Source organism: Ostrinia furnacalis, unplaced genomic scaffold (genome assembly GCF_004193835.3).
Source record: "Ostrinia furnacalis isolate ACB-3 unplaced genomic scaffold, ASM419383v2 OfSCF4391, whole genome shotgun sequence".
Classification (NCBI taxonomy): domain Eukaryota; kingdom Metazoa; phylum Arthropoda; class Insecta; order Lepidoptera; family Crambidae; genus Ostrinia; species Ostrinia furnacalis.
The window spans coordinates 270,648-294,219 of record NW_021134630.1 but is presented as its reverse complement, the minus strand read 5'-3'; the positions used below and the strand labels follow the sequence as shown (position 1 = coordinate 294,219).

The 23,572-nt window shown below is 39.7% G+C and overlaps 6 protein-coding genes across 6 annotated transcripts; 4 read left to right on the top strand and 2 right to left on the bottom strand.

Annotated features, from left to right (window-relative positions):
- Positions 1 to 1,394: 1,394 nt before the first annotated feature.
- LOC114359431 (uncharacterized histidine-rich protein DDB_G0274557-like) lies at positions 1,395 to 2,529 on the bottom strand. Its single transcript, XM_028313834.1, has 4 exons — positions 2,458 to 2,529; positions 1,917 to 2,138; positions 1,576 to 1,742; positions 1,395 to 1,455 (listed from the first exon to the last, which is right to left on the bottom strand). The coding sequence occupies exons 1-4, from the start codon at positions 2,467 to 2,469 to the stop codon at positions 1,395 to 1,397; spliced, it is 462 nt and encodes a 153-aa protein (XP_028169635.1). The 5' UTR covers positions 2,470 to 2,529.
- A 1,134-nt stretch (positions 2,530 to 3,663) lies between these two features.
- Positions 3,664 to 5,562, top strand: LOC114359460 (cuticle protein 19-like). The gene is made up of 3 exons (XM_028313875.1): positions 3,664 to 3,905; positions 4,795 to 4,961; positions 5,505 to 5,562. Exons 1-3 carry the CDS (start codon positions 3,723 to 3,725, stop codon positions 5,560 to 5,562), a joined length of 408 nt encoding a protein of 135 aa, XP_028169676.1. The 5' UTR covers positions 3,664 to 3,722.
- Positions 5,563 to 6,444: 882 nt separating this feature from the next.
- On the top strand, positions 6,445 to 9,641 carry LOC114359430 (uncharacterized). Its single transcript, XM_028313833.1, has 3 exons — positions 6,445 to 6,456; positions 6,543 to 6,869; positions 9,561 to 9,641. Exons 1-3 carry the CDS (start codon positions 6,445 to 6,447, stop codon positions 9,639 to 9,641), a joined length of 420 nt encoding a protein of 139 aa, XP_028169634.1.
- A 1,631-nt stretch (positions 9,642 to 11,272) lies between these two features.
- LOC114359429 (cuticle protein 16.5-like) lies at positions 11,273 to 11,750 on the top strand (the record flags this gene model as incomplete). The annotated part of the gene is made up of 2 exons (XM_028313832.1): positions 11,273 to 11,306; positions 11,391 to 11,750. Coding segments are annotated over exons 1-2 (372 nt in total), but the record flags the coding sequence as incomplete, so codon positions are not given.
- Position 11,751: 1 nt separating this feature from the next.
- LOC114359462 (histidine-rich protein PFHRP-II-like) lies at positions 11,752 to 23,358 on the bottom strand. Its single transcript, XM_028313878.1, has 6 exons — positions 23,325 to 23,358; positions 23,063 to 23,243; positions 20,432 to 20,895; positions 20,123 to 20,350; positions 12,082 to 12,504; positions 11,752 to 12,000 (listed from the first exon to the last, which is right to left on the bottom strand). Exons 1-6 carry the CDS (start codon positions 23,334 to 23,336, stop codon positions 11,752 to 11,754), a joined length of 1,557 nt encoding a protein of 518 aa, XP_028169679.1. The 5' UTR covers positions 23,337 to 23,358.
- Positions 14,942 to 15,991, top strand: LOC114359447 (cuticle protein 18.6-like). The gene is made up of 3 exons (XM_028313861.1): positions 14,942 to 14,975; positions 15,056 to 15,568; positions 15,648 to 15,991. The coding sequence occupies exons 1-3, from the start codon at positions 14,964 to 14,966 to the stop codon at positions 15,894 to 15,896; spliced, it is 774 nt and encodes a 257-aa protein (XP_028169662.1). The 5' UTR covers positions 14,942 to 14,963; the 3' UTR covers positions 15,897 to 15,991.
- Positions 23,359 to 23,572: the final 214 nt, after the last annotated feature.

The following is a 23,572-nucleotide window of genomic DNA, read 5'->3' as shown; positions in this document are numbered from 1 at the left end:
TGAAGTACGCGAGCATCGTTCGAACTGAACCTTAACCAGAATATTGTACTATCTTCTTTGTCCCTAAAAAGGGTGCTTTCCTGCTGTGGGTGTCGACTTAAAAACTCCGATTTTGATTCGTTTGATGTTTTCAGGACGATTTTTAGGGTTTCGTAGCCAAATGGCAAAAAGCGGAACCCTTATAGATTCGTCATGTCTGTCTGTCCATTTGTCCGTCTGTCCGTCCGTATGTCACAGCCATTTTTTTCCGAAACTATAAGAGCTATACTGTTGAAACTTGGTAGGTAGATGTATTCTGTGAACCGCGTTAAGATGTAGATGCAAAAATAAAAAATAATTATAAATATTGGGGGCTCCCCATACTTAGAAATGAAACTCAAAAAATTTTTTTTCATCAAACACATACAACATAATTATATGGATAGGTCTTCAAAAATGATATCGAGGTTTCTAAAATATTTTTTTTCTAAACCGAATAGTTTGCGTGACAGACGCTTCCAAATTGGAAAAAAGTTGGTCCCCCCCCCCCTCTAACTTCTAAAATAAGAAAATGAAAAATCTAAAAAAACATGTGATGTAGGTACCTACATAAGAACATTACTATAAAAACTACCAACAAAAATTGTTTTGAACGAGATCTAGTAAGTAGTTTTTATTTAATACCTCGTAAATCGTAAACCGCTTATTACCGCGTAATCTTTCATACAAATAACTTAAATTAAAAAATAATAATTTCATAAATCAATGGTACGGAACCCTTTGTGCGTGAGTCCGACACGCACTTGGCCAGTTTTTTATTTTGGTAGAACGAAAAAATCTACTTTTAGTCAATTGTTGCGATTTAGATTAAGATAAAATTTGAATAAATAATTATTGAAATTCGTTTGTTTTAAATACATATCTACAGCCCACGCATTCAATATTCTACATTTAAACTCTCTCTTCTCTTTAAGACTTGGAACAGTTAATTAAAGGTGTTGAAGGTTGGAGATATTGAAGCTTTAGAGCTTTTACATATAACTAACTTCCAACAAATCTATCATATTTATCCGTGGAAATCTAACTAAATAAATCAAAATCTATAAAAAAATCTGCACTATTGGTCCACTTTAGCAAAACAGGAATTTTGTAATTTTATTCAAAACTTCAATCGCTGCAATCAATTTCTTCCAAGATCCAAGATCTTATCAAAAATACAATTTAGTAACCCTATTCGAAAGTGAAATCTATTTTGTTTGATTGCTATTTTACATAAATTGAAGAACATAGACTAGGGTGGTTCGGGTCAGGGAAAAGAATGGATCAGTTATAGAATTTTATTTGCTATATCTACAAAACTTAACAAAAACATTATCAAGAGTCAACAGCTAGTATCACAGCTTAGAGGTAGTTATTTAATGGTGCGAGTGGTGGTGCTCGGGGACGTGGCCTTCGTGCTTCACGATGGCGTTGAATCTGTAAAGGAAGGACAATATTAGATCACACTGGCATTCTAGAGGGCCATAGAATATCCATTAACAGAACTGACTTCACATCCACAGGTATAACAAAGCTCTTCCACAGTAAAAGACTTACCCATTATGTTTGTCAGCGGTGTACTCGACGATGCGCACGGAGCCGTCGGCTTCGTGCAGGCTGTAGACGCCCTTCACCTGGTCGCCCTTGCGGGTCTCGTGGTGGTACTTGTTGTCGTGCGTGTGCGGGTCCTGCACCTTGTACTCGTAGGAGTAGTGGGGCTCCGCCTGCAACAGGACATAAGTACGTTATACTCGCTGGACGCAACAACGAATGTGCGAGTCGAAGTTTCCTAAACTAGCACGTGTTTTACGCACGAATTGCAAAATGCACGTGTCCTTGTGGACTGAATGTATGAGATTTAAGTATTTTGACGAGTTTTCATCTGGAGAAACACTTACGTAGTAGTCGACGTGGTGCTCTTGCTCGTGGGCGTGGTGCTCCTGGTGACCGTGGCTCTGCTCCTGGTGGCCGTGGCTCTGCACCTGGTGGCCGTGGCTCTGCGCCTCGTGGCCGTGGCTCTGGTGCAGCACGATGCTCTGCGACGAGTACGCGTGCCCGTGCTCGTGCCCGCCCTGAGGCCGCGCCGCAGCGATGGCGAGGGCTGCCGCAACGATGACGATCTACGATAAATATTTTATTTATATTGAGGACATAACAATAATGCCACAAGTTCACAGTTATGGTTTCTTGGAAAAGCTTCGTTTTTAAAACAATTATGTATGAAAAAAGTCAAAGGTGAAAAACCTTGCTGCCCATTTTTCCAGGGATAGTGAACTAAAAACATTTTCATTTATTCAGTAAGTAATTTTTAAACAATTTATTTCAAAAATTTTAATCAATTACTAATTATTTATTTAAAATCTTTATTGCACACATAAAATTACAGTGGTACAACAGGCAATTAGATTTAATTTAATTTCTAATTAATGATTTATTTACCTTGGAAATCATTATTTACTAGTTAAATAAATGTATTTGTCTATTGAATCAATAAGACACAGTGGTCACCAGTGGTATGATAAATTCCGAATTCAATATCAACTTTTATACTTCAGTGTACCTACCATGAGTTTACGTTAGGTGTGCTCGCTAGCGAGTACGTCAAAAATCTCTATGAAGTATTTGTTTCTTGAAAGTAGCCGCTAGGGGCGCTGCACAATATGTCATACAATTAATGTCATTTTTTTACGCAGTCGCTAGCGAGCACACCTAACGTAAACTCATGGTAGGCACACTGAACTCGAAATGGTTTTCGCAAGATTTGAACCTGATTTTTAGTGCATGTGGAAGGTGACCTGTCACACCTACATACTCTCACTTGACTTGAGTTATTAAGCAGATAAGTAAACAGTACCTATCTATCTACTTACCCAAAATATTTTTCATGATGATGCAGGTAAGTAGATACCTACTAATAAAGTAACCAAATACGTAGTTTCAAAATGGTAACTTTCAGTCAGTGCAGTGCTTCTTCTGCATTCAGTAGGAACTCAAAACATTATTTTTTGGAGTTAATAATTTGATACACTTACTACTTTCAGTTCAACAAAACTAATAGTAATTAATAATATATTATTTCCATACATCACTTAGGTTTGCGAAATCTTATGTTTGCAATACACAAACGTGCAAGTAGAAAGTAACCGACCTTTTGGTACCATATTTTGGGGTAAAAGTAAATACAGCTGGTTTCAATAAACTATGCAATGATAAGGATTATGTGTTTAACAGTATAAATTCGGCAACCAATTATTATAATTATCAGTTAGCTTCAGCACATTAAACTAACTTGTAATCCAAAACTCAAAAAAGTTCATCAAAGTAAGATTTGAAAAAAAAACATATTAAAAAAAACCTATCGCTATGAAATCAATTTTGAAAAAATGCTAATCAACTGGATTGGATTATTACAAATGCCAGCTACAAGCACTTTGTTATGCATTTTCTTTACAGAATCGCTATTAACATTTTAATGACTAGGTATGCCTACTAGTCATTCTTGTACAAGTAAATTACCTAGGTACCTACCTACTACTAACCATGTTTACCCCTCCAAGTAAGATAAACTAAAATAGAATGCTTAGTGGACGTATAAAAATTGGTTGTCGGGAATCGAACTACCGTTGCTCGAATCTAAATTGAACAGTTTAATGCCGACACTGTTGGGCCTTGTCAGTTCAATATGGGGATGTTATAGGTACTGAATGAAAATGTATTGGGAAAAATTAAATGGACTTATTTCTTCTTTTCAGATTGTAACCATGATCGCTGTCGTGGCAGTAGTGTGCCAGGCCGCTGAACACCACCACAAAGTGGCCATCTCGTCGCAGCACATCGAACGCCACGATGTCCCCGCGCATCCCCCTAAGGACTTCCACCAATACGATGTATGTAATGTTTTAGTGTTGTTTTTTTCACTTGTTTCCATTTTGAACAGAAAATTACGATTTGTTGTTCACCTACTGGAGGACAATTAAAGTGGGTCACGTATTTTAAAGCACTCATAATTAGGTACTTAAATATTTTTTATTTAAATGACCAAACCTTATAACCAAATCAGTAATCATCATAAATCAGCTCATTAATTCAAGTGCAAGTTTTATTCTAAACAAATTTACTTAAGGTCAGAATTAAATGCTGTGGGAATCTGTAACTCGTATTTAGTGTGATCAACATTAGAAACCCATAAAGCTCCAAAACTTGTATGCTCCAATCAATGATATTATAGAACTATAGATATGTTACGTTCATAGAAATTACGATTTTAATCCGTGCCGAGCTATTCCAAATTGCACACATTGACAAATGTAACTGATAAGTGAAACAAAAGATACGAAATAGCATGCAAATGAAAGAGATAGCTCTAGTTTTAACGNTTTGTTGTCCTCCAGTAGGGAGGACAATTAAAGTGGGTCACGTATTTTAAAGCACTCTTAATTAGGGGCACCTAAATAGGCATACTTAAATATTTTTTATTTAAATGACCAAACCAAACCAACCAAATCAATAATCACCATATATCAGCTCATTAATTCAAGTGCAAGTTTTATTCTAAACAAATTCACTTAAGGTCAGAATTAAATGCTGTGGGAATCTGTAACGTATATAATGTGATCAACATTAGAAACCCATAAAGCTCCAAAACTTGTATGCTCCAATAATGTTAGTGTCAATTCTCGCCTAGCTGATTCTTGGCTGTTTAAAACAATTTCCCACATATAATTAATACAAACATGTATATTTATTATGTTGATCCAATTAACCTTTTTGACTCAGGGTCACGCGAAGTACGAGTTCGAATACAAGGTGCACGACGCCCACACCGGCGACATCAAGCAGCACCACGAGTCCCGCGACGGGCACAAGGTGGAGGGCGCCTACAGCCTGCACGAGCACGACGGCTCCGTGCGCACCGTCAAGTACCACGCCGACAAGAAGACCGGGTAAGAACTGATGCTCCTTTAGTGTAGGCGCACATTAGGCGACAGACAAGGCGACTAGACGCAATGACAGGCTGCGGCTGACAATTTCATATAGTTATTTTGTTCAAAGCTTCGCACACTTGGCGTCAGAGTCGCGAAGTCGCAACGACAAGTTAATATTCTGAAATTGAAAAAACAGCGGATTGACAAGAATAGGCGTCAAGTCGCCAAGCTATTGTTGTCGCGTTAGTCCTGAAAAGCTTGAAGCAGAATTTGACTATCATGAGACCTTAAAACGTTTTAATAATGACAAAAATATTAGCATTGCTATTGCAACCAAAGCAAGGGCTCTGCATCTAAGTAAAGAAGATTCTAGTTACATAAAATTTATATTAGAAAAGATCGTTCCTAAACTGGAAATAATGTTGGCCTAACATTTTCTAGACTACCGTGATAAAGTGTGTTCTCCACGCTAGACGAAGTAGAACTCTACCAAGGCAGGCTACAAAACCACGATCACCCGGCTATGTTTCATAAATAAATAGTAATTTATTGTCTTTCCAGATTCCAAGCTGAAGTGAAACACACCACCAAGCATATCGAGGAACACAAGCACCATTAAGCAATTTGTTGTTGGATCTATTTTTAAGTCTGTTTGTTTGTTAAATTATGTTTTATTTAATATCGATAGAGACAAATAAAGTTAAATAGTCAAAGAAAAATCAAAGTTGTTTTCTTTCTTGCATGCTTTCGTGTAACAATAACGATAACCAGTGTTTAAAATTTTTTCGTGCTCTACTGTATACTATCATTGAACAACATACTTATTAAATTAATGTTACAAAATAGCACCAAAGTAGGTATTACGAGTATAATACGAGATAGTCACGATGTCACAGAGAACTTTAAAAGCCTCAATTTTGATACCTACGTATCTCTGATGCCCAAAAAAAACATTCGCAATCATGAACAACAAAAACAAAATAATTATAGGCTGGCTTCAATACCACTTTCGTTATTAAAAACAAAAGCACTCAATACCAAATTATAAGGTCAACCATCACTGCTTCCAAGTAATATTTCAATGTCAACACATGTTACCAAGGGGCTACTCTTACAGCGAGGTAAACGGATTACCTATTAATGTTAATGAATGACATATCGTTTTTTTTAATACAATCGACCAGATTTACTAATCTAAACTTATAATATAAATCCATTTTTATCTAAGGTAGAAATTTTATAAGGACTCTGAGAGTCTAAATAAAGACTCCGTTAATTGAATAGGAAATCGATGACCAATACAATTTGAGTAAAATATTTTATAGAAAAGCATAGTAAATGACAGATTAACACATCGTAGAAAAAGATTGACATAGTTTTAATGCAAATTATACTTATTAAATGGCCTGACTCGTCGACCTTGTCACACCCAAAATTCACCTAGTATAAAAGCGCTTGTTACCGTACGTAATGCATCAGTTGTATCATAGTCATTACAACAATGTTCTCCAAAGTGAGTGTCTATCATTGGAATACAAATATGGATCAATAAGTGAAGTGTGTGCAGGACTTTTATTGAAAGTGTGGTTTTATTCACAGATCGTAGCTTTGAGCGCCATCTTGGCCGTCTCCGCGGCTGGTCTCCTGCCGGAGCCGCACTACTCCTCCGCCGCGGCCGTGTCCTCCCAGAGCATCGTGCGCCACGACCAGCCCCAGACCTACGCCACCAAGCTGGTGGCCGCGCCCGTCGCCAAAGTGGCCGTAGCCGCCCCCGTGTACCACGCCGCCCCCGCCGTCGCCTACCACGCCGCCCCCGCCCACTACTCGTCCGCCGACGCCGTGTCCTCCCAGAGCATCGTGCGTCATGACCAGCAGCCCTCGGCCAAGCTCGTAGCCGCCGCCCCCGTGTACCACGCGCCCGCCCAGGTCGCCTACCACGCTTCAATAATATTATGGTGTTGGGCTTCTGTAATTGATTTTGTCGAGAAATGATAAGTACGTACATAAAACAATATCCAAGTCAGCTGGGAGACTTATGCCCGTTTTCACCATCAATCCTTAATTTTTAAGTACGTTATACATAACCCCTATGAAAACAAAATTCTTGTTATGTGCTTCCACTGTGCTGGGGTCACTTAAAAATTAGGGATTGATGGTGAAAACGGCATTATCGCTATTGGAGCGGAAATTATCACTTATAAAGGATCCGAAACGACACAGAATTACATAATAAACCACTTCCTTTAATTGGTAAAACGACTGTTCTTTCAAGTTTATCTTATCATTTGAGTCTCACAATTTTGAACTTTTTTTTTTAAATGTATTAATGTGTAACACATGAAGTGCGTAATGCCTTCTGACGTGATCGTACATGCTTGCTATCCATGACCTTAAAACTAGGCCAAAACTTTAGTCTTTTTGTACCTAAATGCCACACGTGTATAATTATGTATTATTTTGTCATTGACCTTGCTTTACATTTTAATTTTTACTCGATACTTATGTATTAAAAATGTGGACTTATTATTTCCGTAGGATATTTTTGACCTATTATACCTACTTCACGATTATGAATTATGCTTATTGAAGTAGTTAGTTGCCTAAGAAATTACTCGTAATTAAAGTTTTACACTACTTACTTATGTAAAATCTAAACATACACAACTTTCGAACAAACATAGGACTCATGAATCCATATCCATAGATACCCCACACGTATGTGTTTGATGAAAAAAAAAATTTTGAGTTTCAGTTCTAAGTATGGGGAGCCCCCAATATTTATTATATTTTTTTTATTTTTGCATCAAAATCTTAATGCGGTTCACAGAATACATCTACCTACTTACTTACAGACGGACGGACGGACAGACAGACATGACGAATCTATAAGGGTTCCGTTTTTGCCATTTGGCTACGGAACCCTAAAAATGACCTGCCATGACCTCGCAAAGGAATAAGGATCGAGGGTAGTGTAGTGTCGGTGAGTCGAAGCTGAACCTATGCTGATAGTGTTCGATGCGCGCGTACAGCGAGCGCCCGTACTTGCTTGAGAAAGAGAAAAGAGAACATTCGTCAAANAACTTTGACCCGTTATAATTCTTAAACTACTAGTTCAAATTGAATGAAATTTTAAATATACCGTGTCTTTACAATGCCTGCATAGCTAATGAAAATTCAGCCTTCTAGTTTTATCATATCATGCCCCCAGAAAATATACAAAAGATAAACATCTGAATATCCTACTAATATCCGGTACCTACTCCAAGAACACTGCCGTACTTACCGCATGAAACATAATGAGAGCGTAATAGTCATGACAACGGATTGTTAAAAGCTTACGAAAAGCTCGAAAACGGTGATCATTAACAGTTTATTCGTGTAAATCAAGCGAGATAATATGCGTGACTATCAATATCTATACAAGCTGTATATTATCTCAATGTATCATCTTCTATACTTATAATAAATCTGTAGAGAGGTCAATTCTGTACATGAAATATATTTTCAAAATAACTATCAGGGGGTGATTAGTGATCGATACTGATGCCAAAAATGCAATCAGTAAAATTTTTGTCTGTCTGNCTCGCTCACCACTAAACGTTGGACCACTAAGCAATACTGACTGACAGAATGTGATTATTATTACTCTGAGAAAGAGTAAATGTTGTAAATAGTCAATTATTTATAAATAAAAAACGATTGTTAAAACGTATGTATTTTTACTAAACCACCACTGCACAATACATTAATGCTGAAAGTTACTCCCTCATTGATTTGAGAGAGAAAGGAAAGCATTGAGAATGTATGCATGCATGCAAATAAGTATGACCAACCAATAGATGCAGCTTATATTATTAAATTTAAATGGGACCACCCTTGAGGTATTACCTATACGCTGAAAAAAGATTTGTTCAAATCGGTTCATAATTGGCGGTGTTATCGCGTAACAAACATAGAAAAAAAAAAACATACGGGTCGAATTGAGAACCTCCTCCTTTTTTGAAGTCGGTTGAAAATAATGATAAATCATTTCATTTGAGACCGTTATAAATGTACATGTAGGTAACCATCACCACTATGTAGAATTGTAACGACCTCACCTAATGATTGCCTCCTCCAAGTTTCCCTGCGCTACGTAATAACGAAAAATGTGCAGGAGCTGCTTCGTTTTGAACAGGTTTCAGCGGGGCTTTACCGTTTGTCAAAGCTGAATTCAAAGCCTTTTGAAAACTCCGTTTCATGTAGAGAAGCTTTTCATGGGATGCAATATTCATACTGAAAAATCAACCACATAATTATTGGTTTACTAAATTGATTTTGCTTGTTATACATATTATTATTGAAGTAGTTGCCTATGAAATGAGTTCTACTAAAGTTAGATAAAATAACGTACACAACTTTCTTTGGTACAAACATAAGTTTCACGAAAATAAAAAAGCAGTTTGATATAGCTTTTCATTAATTTTAATATTATTAAAAAGCCATTCAGTTAACATTTTCATCATTCAAACACGTGTATGAACCCAAAATATTGCATCGTCGTTCGATATGTTTTTAATAGGCTTTACTNTTAATCCTCGTCGCCATTGTATTGTACACCTTTATCTCCGCCATTAGATTATTATTTGGCTCGCCTACGCACACAGCACGACCTGCCCGCACCACGGTCGGACGCCGAATGCCCCCACCGCCGACTAGGCTGTGACGTATGCGCTCGAGACAAATGTCTATACACTACACTGTAAATTAATTTGAGCATTTGCTCAAAACTTATATTTAATCTGAAACCATGGACCTATAAAAAAAGTCGGACGGATTCTCATCAACAAAATACTGTGACATTAGGATACACCAGCTTGCCTGTACGTACAGGCCGGCACGCACACATTCACACCCTGATACACCACTTCGAGTGCAAACTTCACACAGTTGACACATTTAGGCGGCGAAAAAACAACACGAATACGACATTTCTTGTGTGATGAAATTGTGTAAAAACCGTTCTGTTCGAACAAACAAAAATTAAGGAATCACATATCACAGGTAAAATAATAATACAATTACTTATTTCCCAACATTAAAATATTGAAATTAATTGAAATCAAACGTCATTCACTCGAAAAAATAATACGTCAAAGTCCAGTGTTCTCAGTTATTTACGTGGGAAAATTACCCGAAATATGGGAAATTAATAATAATTTTAGGACTTTTTAGTTGTTTATTACGCATACTATAGAAATAAAATAATTTATCATAATAATTGTGTTTTAATGGGATATATTTTCATAGGCAGATTTGATCCTTCCCAAAAGTGTGGAACTGCGAAATTCAAATTTTCTTACATTGATTGCAATTGCAAGTCAGTGTCAGGTTGTATGTTAAAATCTATCAGAGATAATAATAATGATATATTGATGATGCATAAGATTATCATCATAATCATAATCGTTTATTGCTTCATAAGTGTACATAGGTGCTTCATAAGTGTTCATAATGTACACAAGATTCGTAATTTGTAACTACCCACTAGTTACCCTGACACTGACTTGCAAACAATGTTAGAAAATTTGAACATTGAAAATTTCGCGCCTTCCTCACCGCATTCACCTTTTATCCTTTTCAAATGGCACGGAATAATTCTGTCTACATTTCCAAGTAACATCTGCCGATCTATGTTTTTCTTAAAGTAAATGGGTAAAATGTTTTGGCTAACATGGCATCCCTAAATTCACTCACACAATAGACAGACGCCAAAATTTTGCGTCACAGTTTTGTTGTAGCGCGAGTTCCGTCCGCCTTTTTTTATAGGTCCATGTCTGAAACTAACAGACACCGAGCCAAATAAAAGCTTGAAAAACATTAAACGTGACGTGACATAATGGATATAGTAAAATCACTGTGATTACTTTATGAATGGATGAATCACAGCTGCAAAATTGTATTAACGTAAGTTGTAAGGTCAAAGCTCGCGTTAATGCGCATCTTCTTTGTTGAAACGAGTAAACGCTTGTAGCTAGGAGCTTCTAAAATTGAGGAAATTATTTAGCTTTTATTATATATCTATGTAAGGGGCAAGTATGTTATGTGTACATGTATTTCGTAAAGGTCGTTTAAGTATTCTGAATCTGTAACCTATCAATAACTTTTTTATTTATTTACCTTTAACAACATATTAAATGGAGTTAAAGTACAATCTAGTATCTATTAAGGTGATCTATAAAGAAAGCTGTCTGAAACACAGGCAGCAGCTCTGTGACCCGTTGACCTTGTGACACCCGAAACACATCATGTAGTATAAAAGCGCGCCTCTACTCATTCAATGCATCAGTCGTGTATCAGACAAGCACAACAATGTTCACCAAAGTAAGCAAAAGTATATTAATATAAGAATAGCTACATTTTTTTTTATTATAATACAGATAACTAATAAATACTTAAAAATTCCAGATCGTAGCTTTGAGCGCCATCTTGGCCGTCTCCGCGGCTGGTCTCCTGCCGGAGCCGCACTACTCCTCCGCCGCGGCCGTGTCCTCCCAGAGCATCGTGCGCCACGACCAGCCCCAGACCTACGCCACCAAGCTGGTGGCCGCGCCCGTCGCCAAAGTGGCCGTAGCCGCCCCCGTGTACCACGCCGCCCCCGCCGTCGCCTACCACGCCGCCCCCGCCCACTACTCGTCCGCCGACGCCGTGTCCTCCCAGAGCATCGTGCGTCATGACCAGCAGCCCTCGGCCAAGCTCGTAGCCGCCGCCCCCGTGTACCACGCGCCCGCCCAGGTCGCCTACCACGCGCCCGCCCAGGTCGCCTACNTTAGTGGTGAGCGAGGAGGACGGGCGCGTGGGCTTGGGCGGCGTGGTGGGCGGGCGCGGAGTGGCTGACCACCGCGTTGAAGCCGTTGTGGTCGTCGGCGGAGTACTCGACCTTGCGGATGGAGCCGTCAGCCTCCACCAGGGAGTACTCGCCGTGCACGGCGTCGCCGTCGCGGCTCTCGTGCTGGGACTTGTTGTCGCCGGAGTGGCCGTCGGCGACGGAGTACGAGTACTCGTATTTGGGGTGAGCCTGGGAAACAAAGCTACGATTAGAACGCACTTCACTCTTTACAGATTGCAGTTATGTGTTCTGTATTGACAGTATACTTACGTATTCCTCCTCGTGGTGGGCGACGAGGACCTTAGCGGCGGGGGCGATCACCTTGGCGACAGGGGCGGCGTGGTAGGCGACGGCAGCGGGGGCAGCGTGGTAAGCGACTGGGGCGGGGGCAGCGTGGTAGGTCACGGCGGCGGGCGCGGTGTGGTAGGCGACCTGGGCGGGCGCGTGGTAGGCGACCTGGGCGGGCGCGTGGTACACGGGGGCGGCGGCTACGAGCTTGGCCGAGGGCTGCTGGTCATGACGCACGATGCTCTGGGAGGACACGGCGTCGGCGGACGAGTAGTGGGCGGGGGCGGCGTGGTAGGCGACGGCGGGGGCGGCGTGGTACACGGGGGCGGCTACGGCCACTTTGGCGACGGGCGCGGCCACCAGCTTGGTGGCGTAGGTCTGGGGCTGGTCGTGGCGCACGATGCTCTGGGAGGACACGGCCGCGGCGGAGGAGTAGTGCGGCTCCGGCAGGAGACCAGCCGCGGAGACGGTCAAGACGGCGCTCAAAGCAAGGATCTGGAATTTGTAAGTATTCATTAGTTACCTGTATTAAAATAAAAATAAAAAATTTAAATTATTTAATTTTATTTTTTGCTTACTTTGGTGAACATTGTTGTGCTAGTCTGATACACGACTGATGCATTGAATGAGTAGAGGCGCGCTTTTATACTACATGATGTGTTTCGGGTGTCACAAGGTCAACGGGTCACAGAGCTGCTGCTTGTATTTCAGACTCTAAAGCTTTCTTTATCGGTCACCTTAATAGACACTAGATTGTAACTTCAGTTATTGATAGGTTACAGATTCAGAATACTTACATGACCTTTACATAATACAAACAAATAGCATACTTTCCCATTACCTATACAGATAAAAATAATCCTAAGTTAAATCATTTCCTCAATTTATGGAAACTCATAGCTGCTTACTGTTTTGTTTTGTGTTTACTCGTTTCAGCAAAGAAGATGCGCATTAACGCGAGCTTTGACCTTACAACTACAACTTACCTACGTTTATACTACGAGTATTTTCCAGCGATGATTCATCCATTCATAAAGTAAACATCTCTATGTTTGATTCTAATGTATCTGTCAAGTCATTTATTAATGTTTTACAAGCTTTCATTTGGCTCCCCGGTGTCTGTTAGTGGCAGATTAAGGCTTGGTTGCACCATCTTACTATAACAAACGTCAAAAATCTGTCAAACTTCGAACAAAATTCACCGGTTATCGTTAATAGTTACGGTTAAAGTTAGATGGTGCAACTCAGAATAAATACGTTTAGAGCAAAGGCTCAATAGGCTAGTTTCCTAAAAAAAATGTTTAGGTAGTCCGTCAATTTTGAAATTGGACTCGTATATTTTTAATTGTCAATCAAACAAATAATTACAAAGATAATTATAGTGCGTTGAAGTTCCGCGCGACGTCACATAGTGCTGCACTTTTAAGCACTCATTGACGTCACGGGCCTTTTCTTTAGAACTTTGACACGCTTTATATCTTCACATTTTCATTAGTTTGAAAAAGTGAAAAATACGTGTGGAGTATTTTTTGATAAGCTAACTGACGGACTAATTAAAACTCTTGCTTTTTTACACAGGAAACATCCCTATTTAAAGATAGTAAAGATATATCGAATGACGATGCAATATTTTGGGTTAATACATCAAAATTAAATAAATCTGTTTTATTTTTATTTTCATGAGTCCTATGTTTGTTCGAAAGTTGTGTATGTTTAGATTTTACATAAGTAAGTAGTGTAAAAGTTTCATTACGAGTAATTTCTTAGGCAACTAACTACTTCAATAAGCATAATTCATAATCGTGCAGTAGGTATAATAGGTCAAAAATATCCTACGGAAATAATAAGTCCACATTTTTAATACATAAGTATCGAGTAAAAATTAAAATGTAAAGCAAGGTCAATGACAAAATAATACACAATTATACACGTGTGGCATTTAGGTACAAAAAGAATAAAGTTTTGGCCTAGTTTTAAGGTCATGGATAGCAAGCATGTACGATCACGTCAGAAGGCATTACGCACTTCATGTGTTACACATTAATACATTTAAAAAAAAAAGTTCAAAATTGTGAGACTCAAATGATAAGATAAACTTGAAAGAACAGTCGTTTTACCAATTAAAGGAAGTGGTTTATTATGTAATTCTGTGTCGTTTCGGATTTTTTATAAGTGATAATTTCCGCTCCAATAGCTATTAATGCCGTTTTCACCATCAATCCCTAATTTTTAAGTGACCCCAACACAGTGGGAGCACATAACAAGAATTTTGTTTTCATAGGGGTTATGTAGGTATAACGTACTTAAAAATTAAGGATTGATGGTGAAAACGGGCATAAGTCTCCCAGCTGACTTGGATATTGTTTTATGTACGTACTTATCATTTCTCGACAAAATCAATTACAGAAGCCCAACACCATAATATTATTGAANAATCACAGCTGCAAAATTGTATTAACGTAAGTTGTAAGGTCAAAGCTCGCGTTAATGCGCATCTTCTTTGTTGAAACGAGTAAACGCTTGTAGCTAGGAGCTTCTAAAATTGAGGAAATTATTTAGCTTTTATTATATATCTATGTAAGGGGCAAGTATGTTATGTGTACATGTATTTCGTAAAGGTCGTTTAAGTATTCTGAATCTGTAACCTATCAATAACTTTTTTATTTATTTACCTTTAACAACATATTAAATGGAGTTAAAGTACAATCTAGTATCTATTAAGGTGATCTATAAAGAAAGCTGTCTGAAACACAGGCAGCAGCTCTGTGACCCGTTGACCTTGTGACACCCGAAACACATCATGTAGTATAAAAGCGCGCCTCTACTCATTCAATGCATCAGTCGTGTATCAGACAAGCACAACAATGTTCACCAAAGTAAGCAAAAGTATATTAATATAAGAATACATATTTTTTTATTATAATACAGATAACTAATAAATACTTAAAAATTCCAGATCGTAGCTTTGAGCGCCATCTTGGCCGTCTCCGCGGCTGGTCTCCTGCCGGAGCCGCACTACTCCTCCGCCGCGGCCGTGTCCTCCCAGAGCATCGTGCGCCACGACCAGCCCCAGACCTACGCCACCAAGCTGGTGGCCGCGCCCGTCGCCAAAGTGGCCGTAGCCGCCCCCGTGTACCACGCCGCCCCCGCCGTCGCCTACCACGCCGCCCCCGCCCACTACTCGTCCGCCGACGCCGTGTCCTCCCAGAGCATCGTGCGTCATGACCAGCAGCCCTCGGCCAAGCTCGTAGCCGCCGCCCCCGTCTACCACGCGCCCGCCCAGGTCGCCTACCACGCGCCCGCCCAGGTCGCCTACCACGCCGCGCCCGCCGCCGTGACCTACCACGCTGCCCCCGCCCCAGTCGCTTACCACGCTGCCCCCGCTGCCGTCGCCTACCACGCCGCCCCTGTCGCCAAGGTGATCGCCCCCGCCGCTAAGGTCCTCGTCGCCCACCACGAGGAGGAATACGTAAGTACACTGTCTATACAGAACACATAACTGCAATCTGTAAAGAGAAGTGCGTTCTAATCGTAGCTTTGTTTCCCAGGCTCACCCCAAATACGAGTACTCGTACTCCGTCGCCGACGGCCACTCCGGCGACAACAAGTCCCAGCACGAGAGCCGCGACGGCGACGCCGTGCACGGCGAGTACTCCCTGGTGGAGGCTGACGGCTCCATCCGCAAGGTCGAGTACTCCGCCGACGACCACAACGGCTTCAACGCGGTGGTCAGCCACTCCGCGCCCGCCCACCACGCCGCCCAAGCCCACGCGCCCGTCCTCCTCGCTCACCACTAAGTCAATTTAAACGAACGAAACAAAGATGTAGCTGATAAGAAATGCATTGTAAATAGTGCTTATTTATTACACAAAATAAAGAGATCAAACTCTTAGTTTCGATTTTCATTTTAATTCGTTTTACAATTCGTATTCTTAATTATGCTCGAATCATATCTATAAGAAACAGTCCTCCTATTTATGAAGCAAATACCTACTGCATTTGCTTTGCTGCCAAGCCTTATCTTGTAACAAGACAACATCTCAATTTCAAAAGGAAATAAGTCTGTCTTTGTATGACGATTTGTTTTTTTAAAACGCCAGACTCAGTAGGTGTTCTATAAATTATCAAAATATCCTACTAATATCCGGTACCTACTTCAAGAAGACTCCCGTACTTACTGCATGAAAAATAATGAGAGCGTAATCGTTTAATCGTAGGTAATAGTCATGACAACGGATTGTTAAAAGCTTTCGAAAATCTCGAAATCGGTGTTCATTAACAGTTTATTCGTGTAAATCAAGCGAGATAATATGCGTGACTATCAATTATCTTTATTTTACAAACTGTATATTCTCTCAATGTATCATAATTTTTTAAATTTAAATATTTAGCAGGACCTTACAATTTGAAATTTATTTATTTCGTGAAGACATGAAATGTTAATAAAGTTTGTTTGTGAATACTCTTATCTCATGAACTTTTAGTGTAATTATAGCCTATTTATATCATCACGCTAAGGGTGGTTAATCCACCCTTAGCGTGATGATATAAATAGGCTATATAAGTAAGATAAGTGGTGGGCCACATGGAAAGCATTGGGGAGGCCTATGTTCAGCAGTGGACGTCCTATAACTGAGATGATAATGATGATGATGATAAGGGTGGATTCGACCAAACAAGAAAAAATATTAATCTCAGAATAAATCGTCAGTTATTCGACATTTTGACATATTTCCCATACTGAAACTGTCAATGTGCCAGTTATACCAGGAGTTATTCTCGGATAAAAGTTTGGTCGAATCGGGCCTAAATCAAGTAACTATTCCACGCGGAGGAAGTCGTGAGCAGAAGCTAATCGGATTAATAAGCTCATTGCTAGCGAACTTGCTGCACCTGTATTTTTAACTGACTTCAAAAAAGGAGGAGGTTCTGAATTCGAGTGTATATTTTTTTTAATATTATTATTTTTTGAATTGTTATTTTATGTATGCTATACCCTACCATACCAGCGCTTCGAGACCAACATTTGGAAAGTGCTGAGAAGAAGCGCCGCAACAAACTCAGTCGCCACTTGTTATGAATAAATAGAAATAGCAGTAGTAGGTACCTACATTATTGATTCAGGAGCAGTTCTCTGTATTTACCAGGCATTTTTGTATGTTGTACCTTACAAGATCTTATATAACTTAGTAATTTAAAAATAATAAGTTACATATTGGATAAATTAATAGGTATTAATATAAAATCCACGTTATGTAATTCAGTCTAATATGGTGATACTATTTTCCCATTCATTCTCACCACTGCGATTCGTGTTCAGTAAATAGACTACTTCACCGTCCCTGAATACTCAATCGACGAAGGTTTTTAAGCCATCGTTGCAGCTTCAGCAAAAAATTAATAGATGGTAGGTATTCGTAGCTAAGGTGGTATTATGCTTCAGTTCAAAGACGATGACAGAATGACTATATTGACTATAGACACAGACTGTATGAGACCCACGCAAGTAGTTAGCTACATATCAATAATATTTATAGTATAAAAGTAGTGACGCAAAAATTTTAATCCCGGAAAGAACGGTAGGTATAATATAGCAGAAACTGAAAAATACTAATTTCCGTTTTCACCATCAATACCAAATTTTTAAGTGACCTCTGTGGTAACACATAACAGGAATTTTGTTTTCATAGGGGTCACTTAAAAATTAGGGATCGATGGTGAAAACGGGCATAAGTAGATTGAATTCACCTATTTTATCGGGCTTTAAATGTGTACCTAGTGTAATCTATGATTTTTTTTAATTTTAGTAGATTTGCAGTGAAGACGTCCATTAATTATTAGTGTTTATTGTGTAAGTATATTTAAATTTTAATACCAATAACAGTTTTTTCATGAAAAGGAAATTGGTGATTGAATAAAAATATTGTAAATTTATATCACATTTGCTGTTTTATTTAATTAATAAATAATTACTATTAACACATTTTGGTTCATAACATTATTTTTTGACTAGTGTTTTATTAGTGGNTTTGTGTTTACTCGTTTCAGCAAAGAAGATGCGCATTAACGCGAGCTTTGACCTTACAACTACAACTTACCTACGTTTATACTAAGAGTATTTTCCAGCGATGATTCATCCATTCATAAAGTAAACATAGAGTGATTGTAATGTATCTGTCAAGTCATTTATTAATGTTTTACAAGCTTTTTATTTGGCTCCCCGGTGTCTGTTACTGGCGGATTAAGGCTGGGTTGCACCATCTTACTATAACAAACGTAAAAAATCTGTCAAACTCCGAACAAAATTCACCGGTTATCGTTATAGTTACGGTTAAAGTTAGGTGGTGCAACTCAGAATAATACGTTTTGAGCAAAGGCTCAAATATTAATTCACAGTAAAGATAGTAAAAACATATCGAATAACGATACAATATTTTGGGTTAATACACGGCTTGCTTTTTACTTTTAAAATTAAATAAATCTGTTTTATTTTTATTTTCATGAATAGTATTTTTGTTCTAAAGTTGTGTATGTTTAGATTTTACATAAGTAAATACTGTAAAAGTTTAATTACGAGTAATTTCTTAGGCAATAATTCATAACTGTGCAGTATAATAGGTCAAAAATATCCTACGGAAATAATAAGTCCACATTTTTAAGACATAAGTATCGAGTAAAAATTAAAATGTGAAGCAAGGTCAATGACAAAATAATACATAATTATACACGTGTGGCATTTAGGTACAAAAAGACTAAAGTTTTGGCCTAGTTTTAAGGTCATGGATAGCAAGCATGTACGATCACGTCAGAAAGCATTACGCACTTCATGTGTTACACATTATATGCATTTAAAAATAGTTCAAAACTGTGAGACTCAAATGAAAAGATAAACTTGAAAGAGCAGTCGTTTTACCAATTAAAGGAAGTGGTTTATTATGTAATTCTGTATCGTTTCAGGGCAAAATGCTGCCGTCGTCTTTTATAGGCGATAATTTCCGCTCCAATAGCAATTAACGCCCGTATTCACAAACGATGCTAGCTTAAGTGATGCACCAAATCGAACGCACAGCGTTGAATAGAGCTCTGTGATTGGTTCGTGTGTCACCCTGTGCGTCCACGCGCACTTTTAGACCTCATAGTAATGTTTGTAAGTACGGGCGTAAGTCTCTCAGCTGACATGGATATTGTTCTATGTACGTACCTATCATTTCTCGACAAAATCTATTACAGAAACCCAACACCATAATTATTATTGAAGTCTCGTACTGCGACGTTCTGAATCCTTGAAAATACGGTCCGGTGTAGTCTTAGAAATATTTTTAAAGTAATTTTCGCACTTTATAGTTCCGAATTCCGTCATCTTAATTTTCTCTAATTAGTTTCCTAGATCCATAATTATGACGGATTCGAATGAGACCTGGTTGGAAATCGTCTTTAGGATAATCATAATGGATTCGAAACTTTCTGTGATTATAATTTTGTAGACTGACATTTGACAACCAAATTACATTTTTGCCATTGGAGAGTTAGGGATAACGTCAAATGTGTACATGTACAGTAGCGAAATGAAATATATGTATTATTTTTCAAATTCAAAAAGATGGGAACTGTACATTATCAGCATTTAAATTTATTGCGCAGATGCATGCGTAATCAAGCCGAATGCATCTTATTGCATTACCGACAAGGTAGTGAGAATTCCCATTTTCGTTTTATCACGTTCATTATGACATTGTTTTTTACTGTTCCTTAAATCCCTAAGTTGCATCTATTCGATAGTCATACTTATTAGCATACATACCTTCTTATTTTTTTTCCTTTTCTCTTAAATTCAATGTGGGGGTAATTTTCAGCACTTAAGTGCAGTGGTGGTTTAGTAAAAGTACATACGTTTTAACAATTTCTTTTTTATTTATAAATAATTGACTATTTACAACATTTACTCTTTCTCAGAGTAATAATAATCACATTCTGTCAGTCAGTATTGCTTAGTAGTTCAACATTAGTGGTGAGCGAGGAGGACGGGCGCGTGGGCTTGGGCGGCGTGGTGGGCGGGCGCGGAGTGGCTGACCACCGCGTTGAAGCCGTTGTGGTCGTCGGCGGAGTACTCGACCTTGCGGATGGAGCCGTCAGCCTCCACCAGGGAGTACTCGCCGTGCACGGCGTCGCCGTCGCGGCTCTCGTGCTGGGACTTGTTGTCGCCGGAGTGGCCGTCGGCGACGGAGTACGAGTACTCGTATTTGGGGTGAGCCTGGGAAACAAAGCTACGATTAGAACGCACTTCACTCTTTACAGATTGCAGTTATGTGTTCTGTATTGACAGTATACTTACGTATTCCTCCTCGTGGTGGGCGACGAGGACCTTAGCGGCGGGGGCGATCACCTTGGCGACAGGGGCGGCGTGGTAGGCGACGGCAGCGGGGGCAGCGTGGTAAGCGACTGGGGCGGGGGCAGCGTGGTAGGTCACGGCGGCGGGCGCGGCGTGGTAGGCGACCTGGGCGGGCGCGTGGTAGGCGACCTGGGCGGGCGCGTGGTACACGGGGGCGGCGGCTACGAGCTTGGCCGAGGGCTGCTGGTCATGACGCACGATGCTCTGGGAGGACACGGCGTCGGCGGACGAGTAGTGGGCGGGGGCGGCGTGGTAGGCGACGGCGGGGGCGGCGTGGTACACGGGGGCGGCTACGGCCACTTTGGCGACGGGCGCGGCCACCAGCTTGGTGGCGTAGGTCTGGGGCTGGTCGTGGCGCACGATGCTCTGGGAGGACACGGCCGCGGCGGAGGAGTAGTGCGGCTCCGGCAGGAGACCAGCCGCGGAGACGGCTAAGATGGCGCTCAAAGCTACGATCTGTGAATAAAACCACACTTTCAATAAAAGTCCTGCACACACTTCACTTATTGATCCATATTTGTATTCCAATGATAGACACTCACTTTGGAGAACATTGTTGTAATGACTATGATACAACTGATGCATTACGTACGGTAACAAGCGCTTTTATACTAGGTGAATTTTGGGTGTGACAAGGTCGACGAGTCAGGCCATTTAATAAGTATAATTTGCATTAAAACTATGTCAATCTTTTTCTACGATGTGTTAATCTGTCATTTACTATGCTTTTCTATAAAATATTTTACTCAAATTGTATTGGTCATCGATTTCCTATTCAATTAACGGAGTCTTTATTTAGACTCTCAGAGTCCTTATAAAATTTCTACCTTAGATAAAAATGGATTTATATTATAAGTTTAGATTAGTAAATCTGGTCGATTGTATTAAAAAAAAAACGATATGTCATTCATTAACATTAATAGGTAATCCGTTTACCTCGCTGTAAGAGTAGCCCCTTGGTAACATGTGTTGACATTGAAATTTATTACTTGGAAGCAGTGATGGTTGACCTTATAATTTGGTATTGAATGCTTTTGTTTTTAATTTTAAATTTTTTTTTTTTTTTTTATGTTGTTGAATGATAATACTATCATTCAACAACATTGTATACTTAAACTGTATACACAGTAGAGCATGAAAAAAATTGTAAGTTTAAGGCTGAGCTGCACCATTTTTCTTTAATTTTGAAAAACGTCTAAAATTTGTGAAACACCATACAAAAAACACTAGTTATCGTTATAGTTACGGTTAAAATAAGGTGGAAAAAGAAAACAACTTTGATTTAGCTTTGACTATTTAACTTTATTTGTCTCTATCGATATTAATTAAAACATAATTTAACAACAAACTGTGGCGCCTTAAAAGTAGATTCAACAACGAATTTCTTAATGGTGCTTGTGTTCCTCGACGTGCTTGGTGGTGTGTTTCACTTCAGCTTGGAATCTGGAAAGGACAATAAATCTATAAATATAAAAATGAATCGCAAAATGTGTTTGTAGCGCATAACTCAACACCTCAACCAATTTTAACAATTCTTTTTTAAATGTTCGTTGAAGTTCAAGGATGGATTTTACGACGAGAAAAAGAATTAATTTTAGGGAAAACCCTAAAAAAAGCTCTTTTTTCACTGGTGAAGCCGCGGGCAGAAAGCTAGGAACTAAATAAATGAGATCCCACCATACTGTAACAAGATGAATCTGGTTTGTGGACTGCCTGACTGACTGGTAGAGTTCTACGTCTAGCGTGGAGAACACACTGTAGTTTAGGAAATTTTAGGCCGACATTATCATCAATTTTAGTAACGATCTTTTCTAATTTATATTTTATGTAATTAGAGACTTCTTTACTTAGATGCAGAGCCTTTGCTTTGGTCGCAATAGCAATGCTAATATTTTGTTTGACATTATTAAGGGCCCTCGCCCACGGCGACTTTTTGTAGCGATGCAGTCGCGCTGCTGTAGCGCGTTAGTAGCGCGTTGGCATCACTTCTGTAGTGCGTTGCAAATGAGACTAACGCGCGTTAGTAGCGATGTTGTCGTGCGTGTACGAATCGCCGTGGGCGAAAGCCCTAAGATCCCATGTTAGTATAATTCTGCTGCAAGCTTTTCAGGACTAAATACACAAATTCTGATTTCAGTCTAAAGGAGCATCATCTCTTACCCGGTCTTCTTGTCGGCGTGGTACTTGACGGTGCGCACGGAGCCGTCGTGCTCGTGCAGGCTGTAGGCGCCCTCCACCTTGTGCCCGTCGCGGGACTCGTGGTGCTGCTTGATGTCGCCGGTGTGGGCGTCGTGCACCTTGTATTCGAACTCGTACTTCGCGTGACCCTGAGTCAAAAAGGTTAATTGGATCAGTATAATAAATATACATGTTTGTATTAATTATACGTGGGAAATTGTTTTAAATAGCCAAGAATCAGCTAGGCGAGAATTGACACTAACATTATTGGAGCCAATGATATTATATAAAAACAAAAGCAGATATGTTATAAGCGCTCGCGCTGTGAATACTCAAATACGTCCCAATTGGGACGTCTTGTGTTTAGTCTTCGTGTGGCCTGCGTCGTGCGCAATNCGGCGTGGTAGGCGACTTGGGCGGGGGCGGCGTGGTAGACAGGGGCGGCTACGGCCAGCTTGGCAGACGGCTGGTCATGACGCACGATGCTCTGGGAGGACACGGCCGCGGCGGAGGAGTAGTGTGGCTCAGGCAGAAGGCCAGCCGCGGAGACGGCCAAGATGGCGCTCAAAGCTACAATCTGAAATTTAAAAATATTTATTAGTTAAATGAATAGCTGATTAAATTAATGAATTATTATTTTAATTTTCTCTTAGCTTACTTTGGAGAACATTGTTGTGCCTGTCTGATACACGACTGATGCATTGAATGAGTAGAGGAGCGCTTTTATACTACAAGATGTATTTCGGGCGTGACAAGGTCGACGGGTCACGAAGCTGCTGCTAGTGTTTCGATCCAGAGCTCTCTTTGGAGATCATTTATGTAGATAAAAACGAGATTTAAAATAGACTCTCTAAAGCTGCAAGTATGAATTCATAACTAAAATACTTTAAAAAATCCCTAATTTGG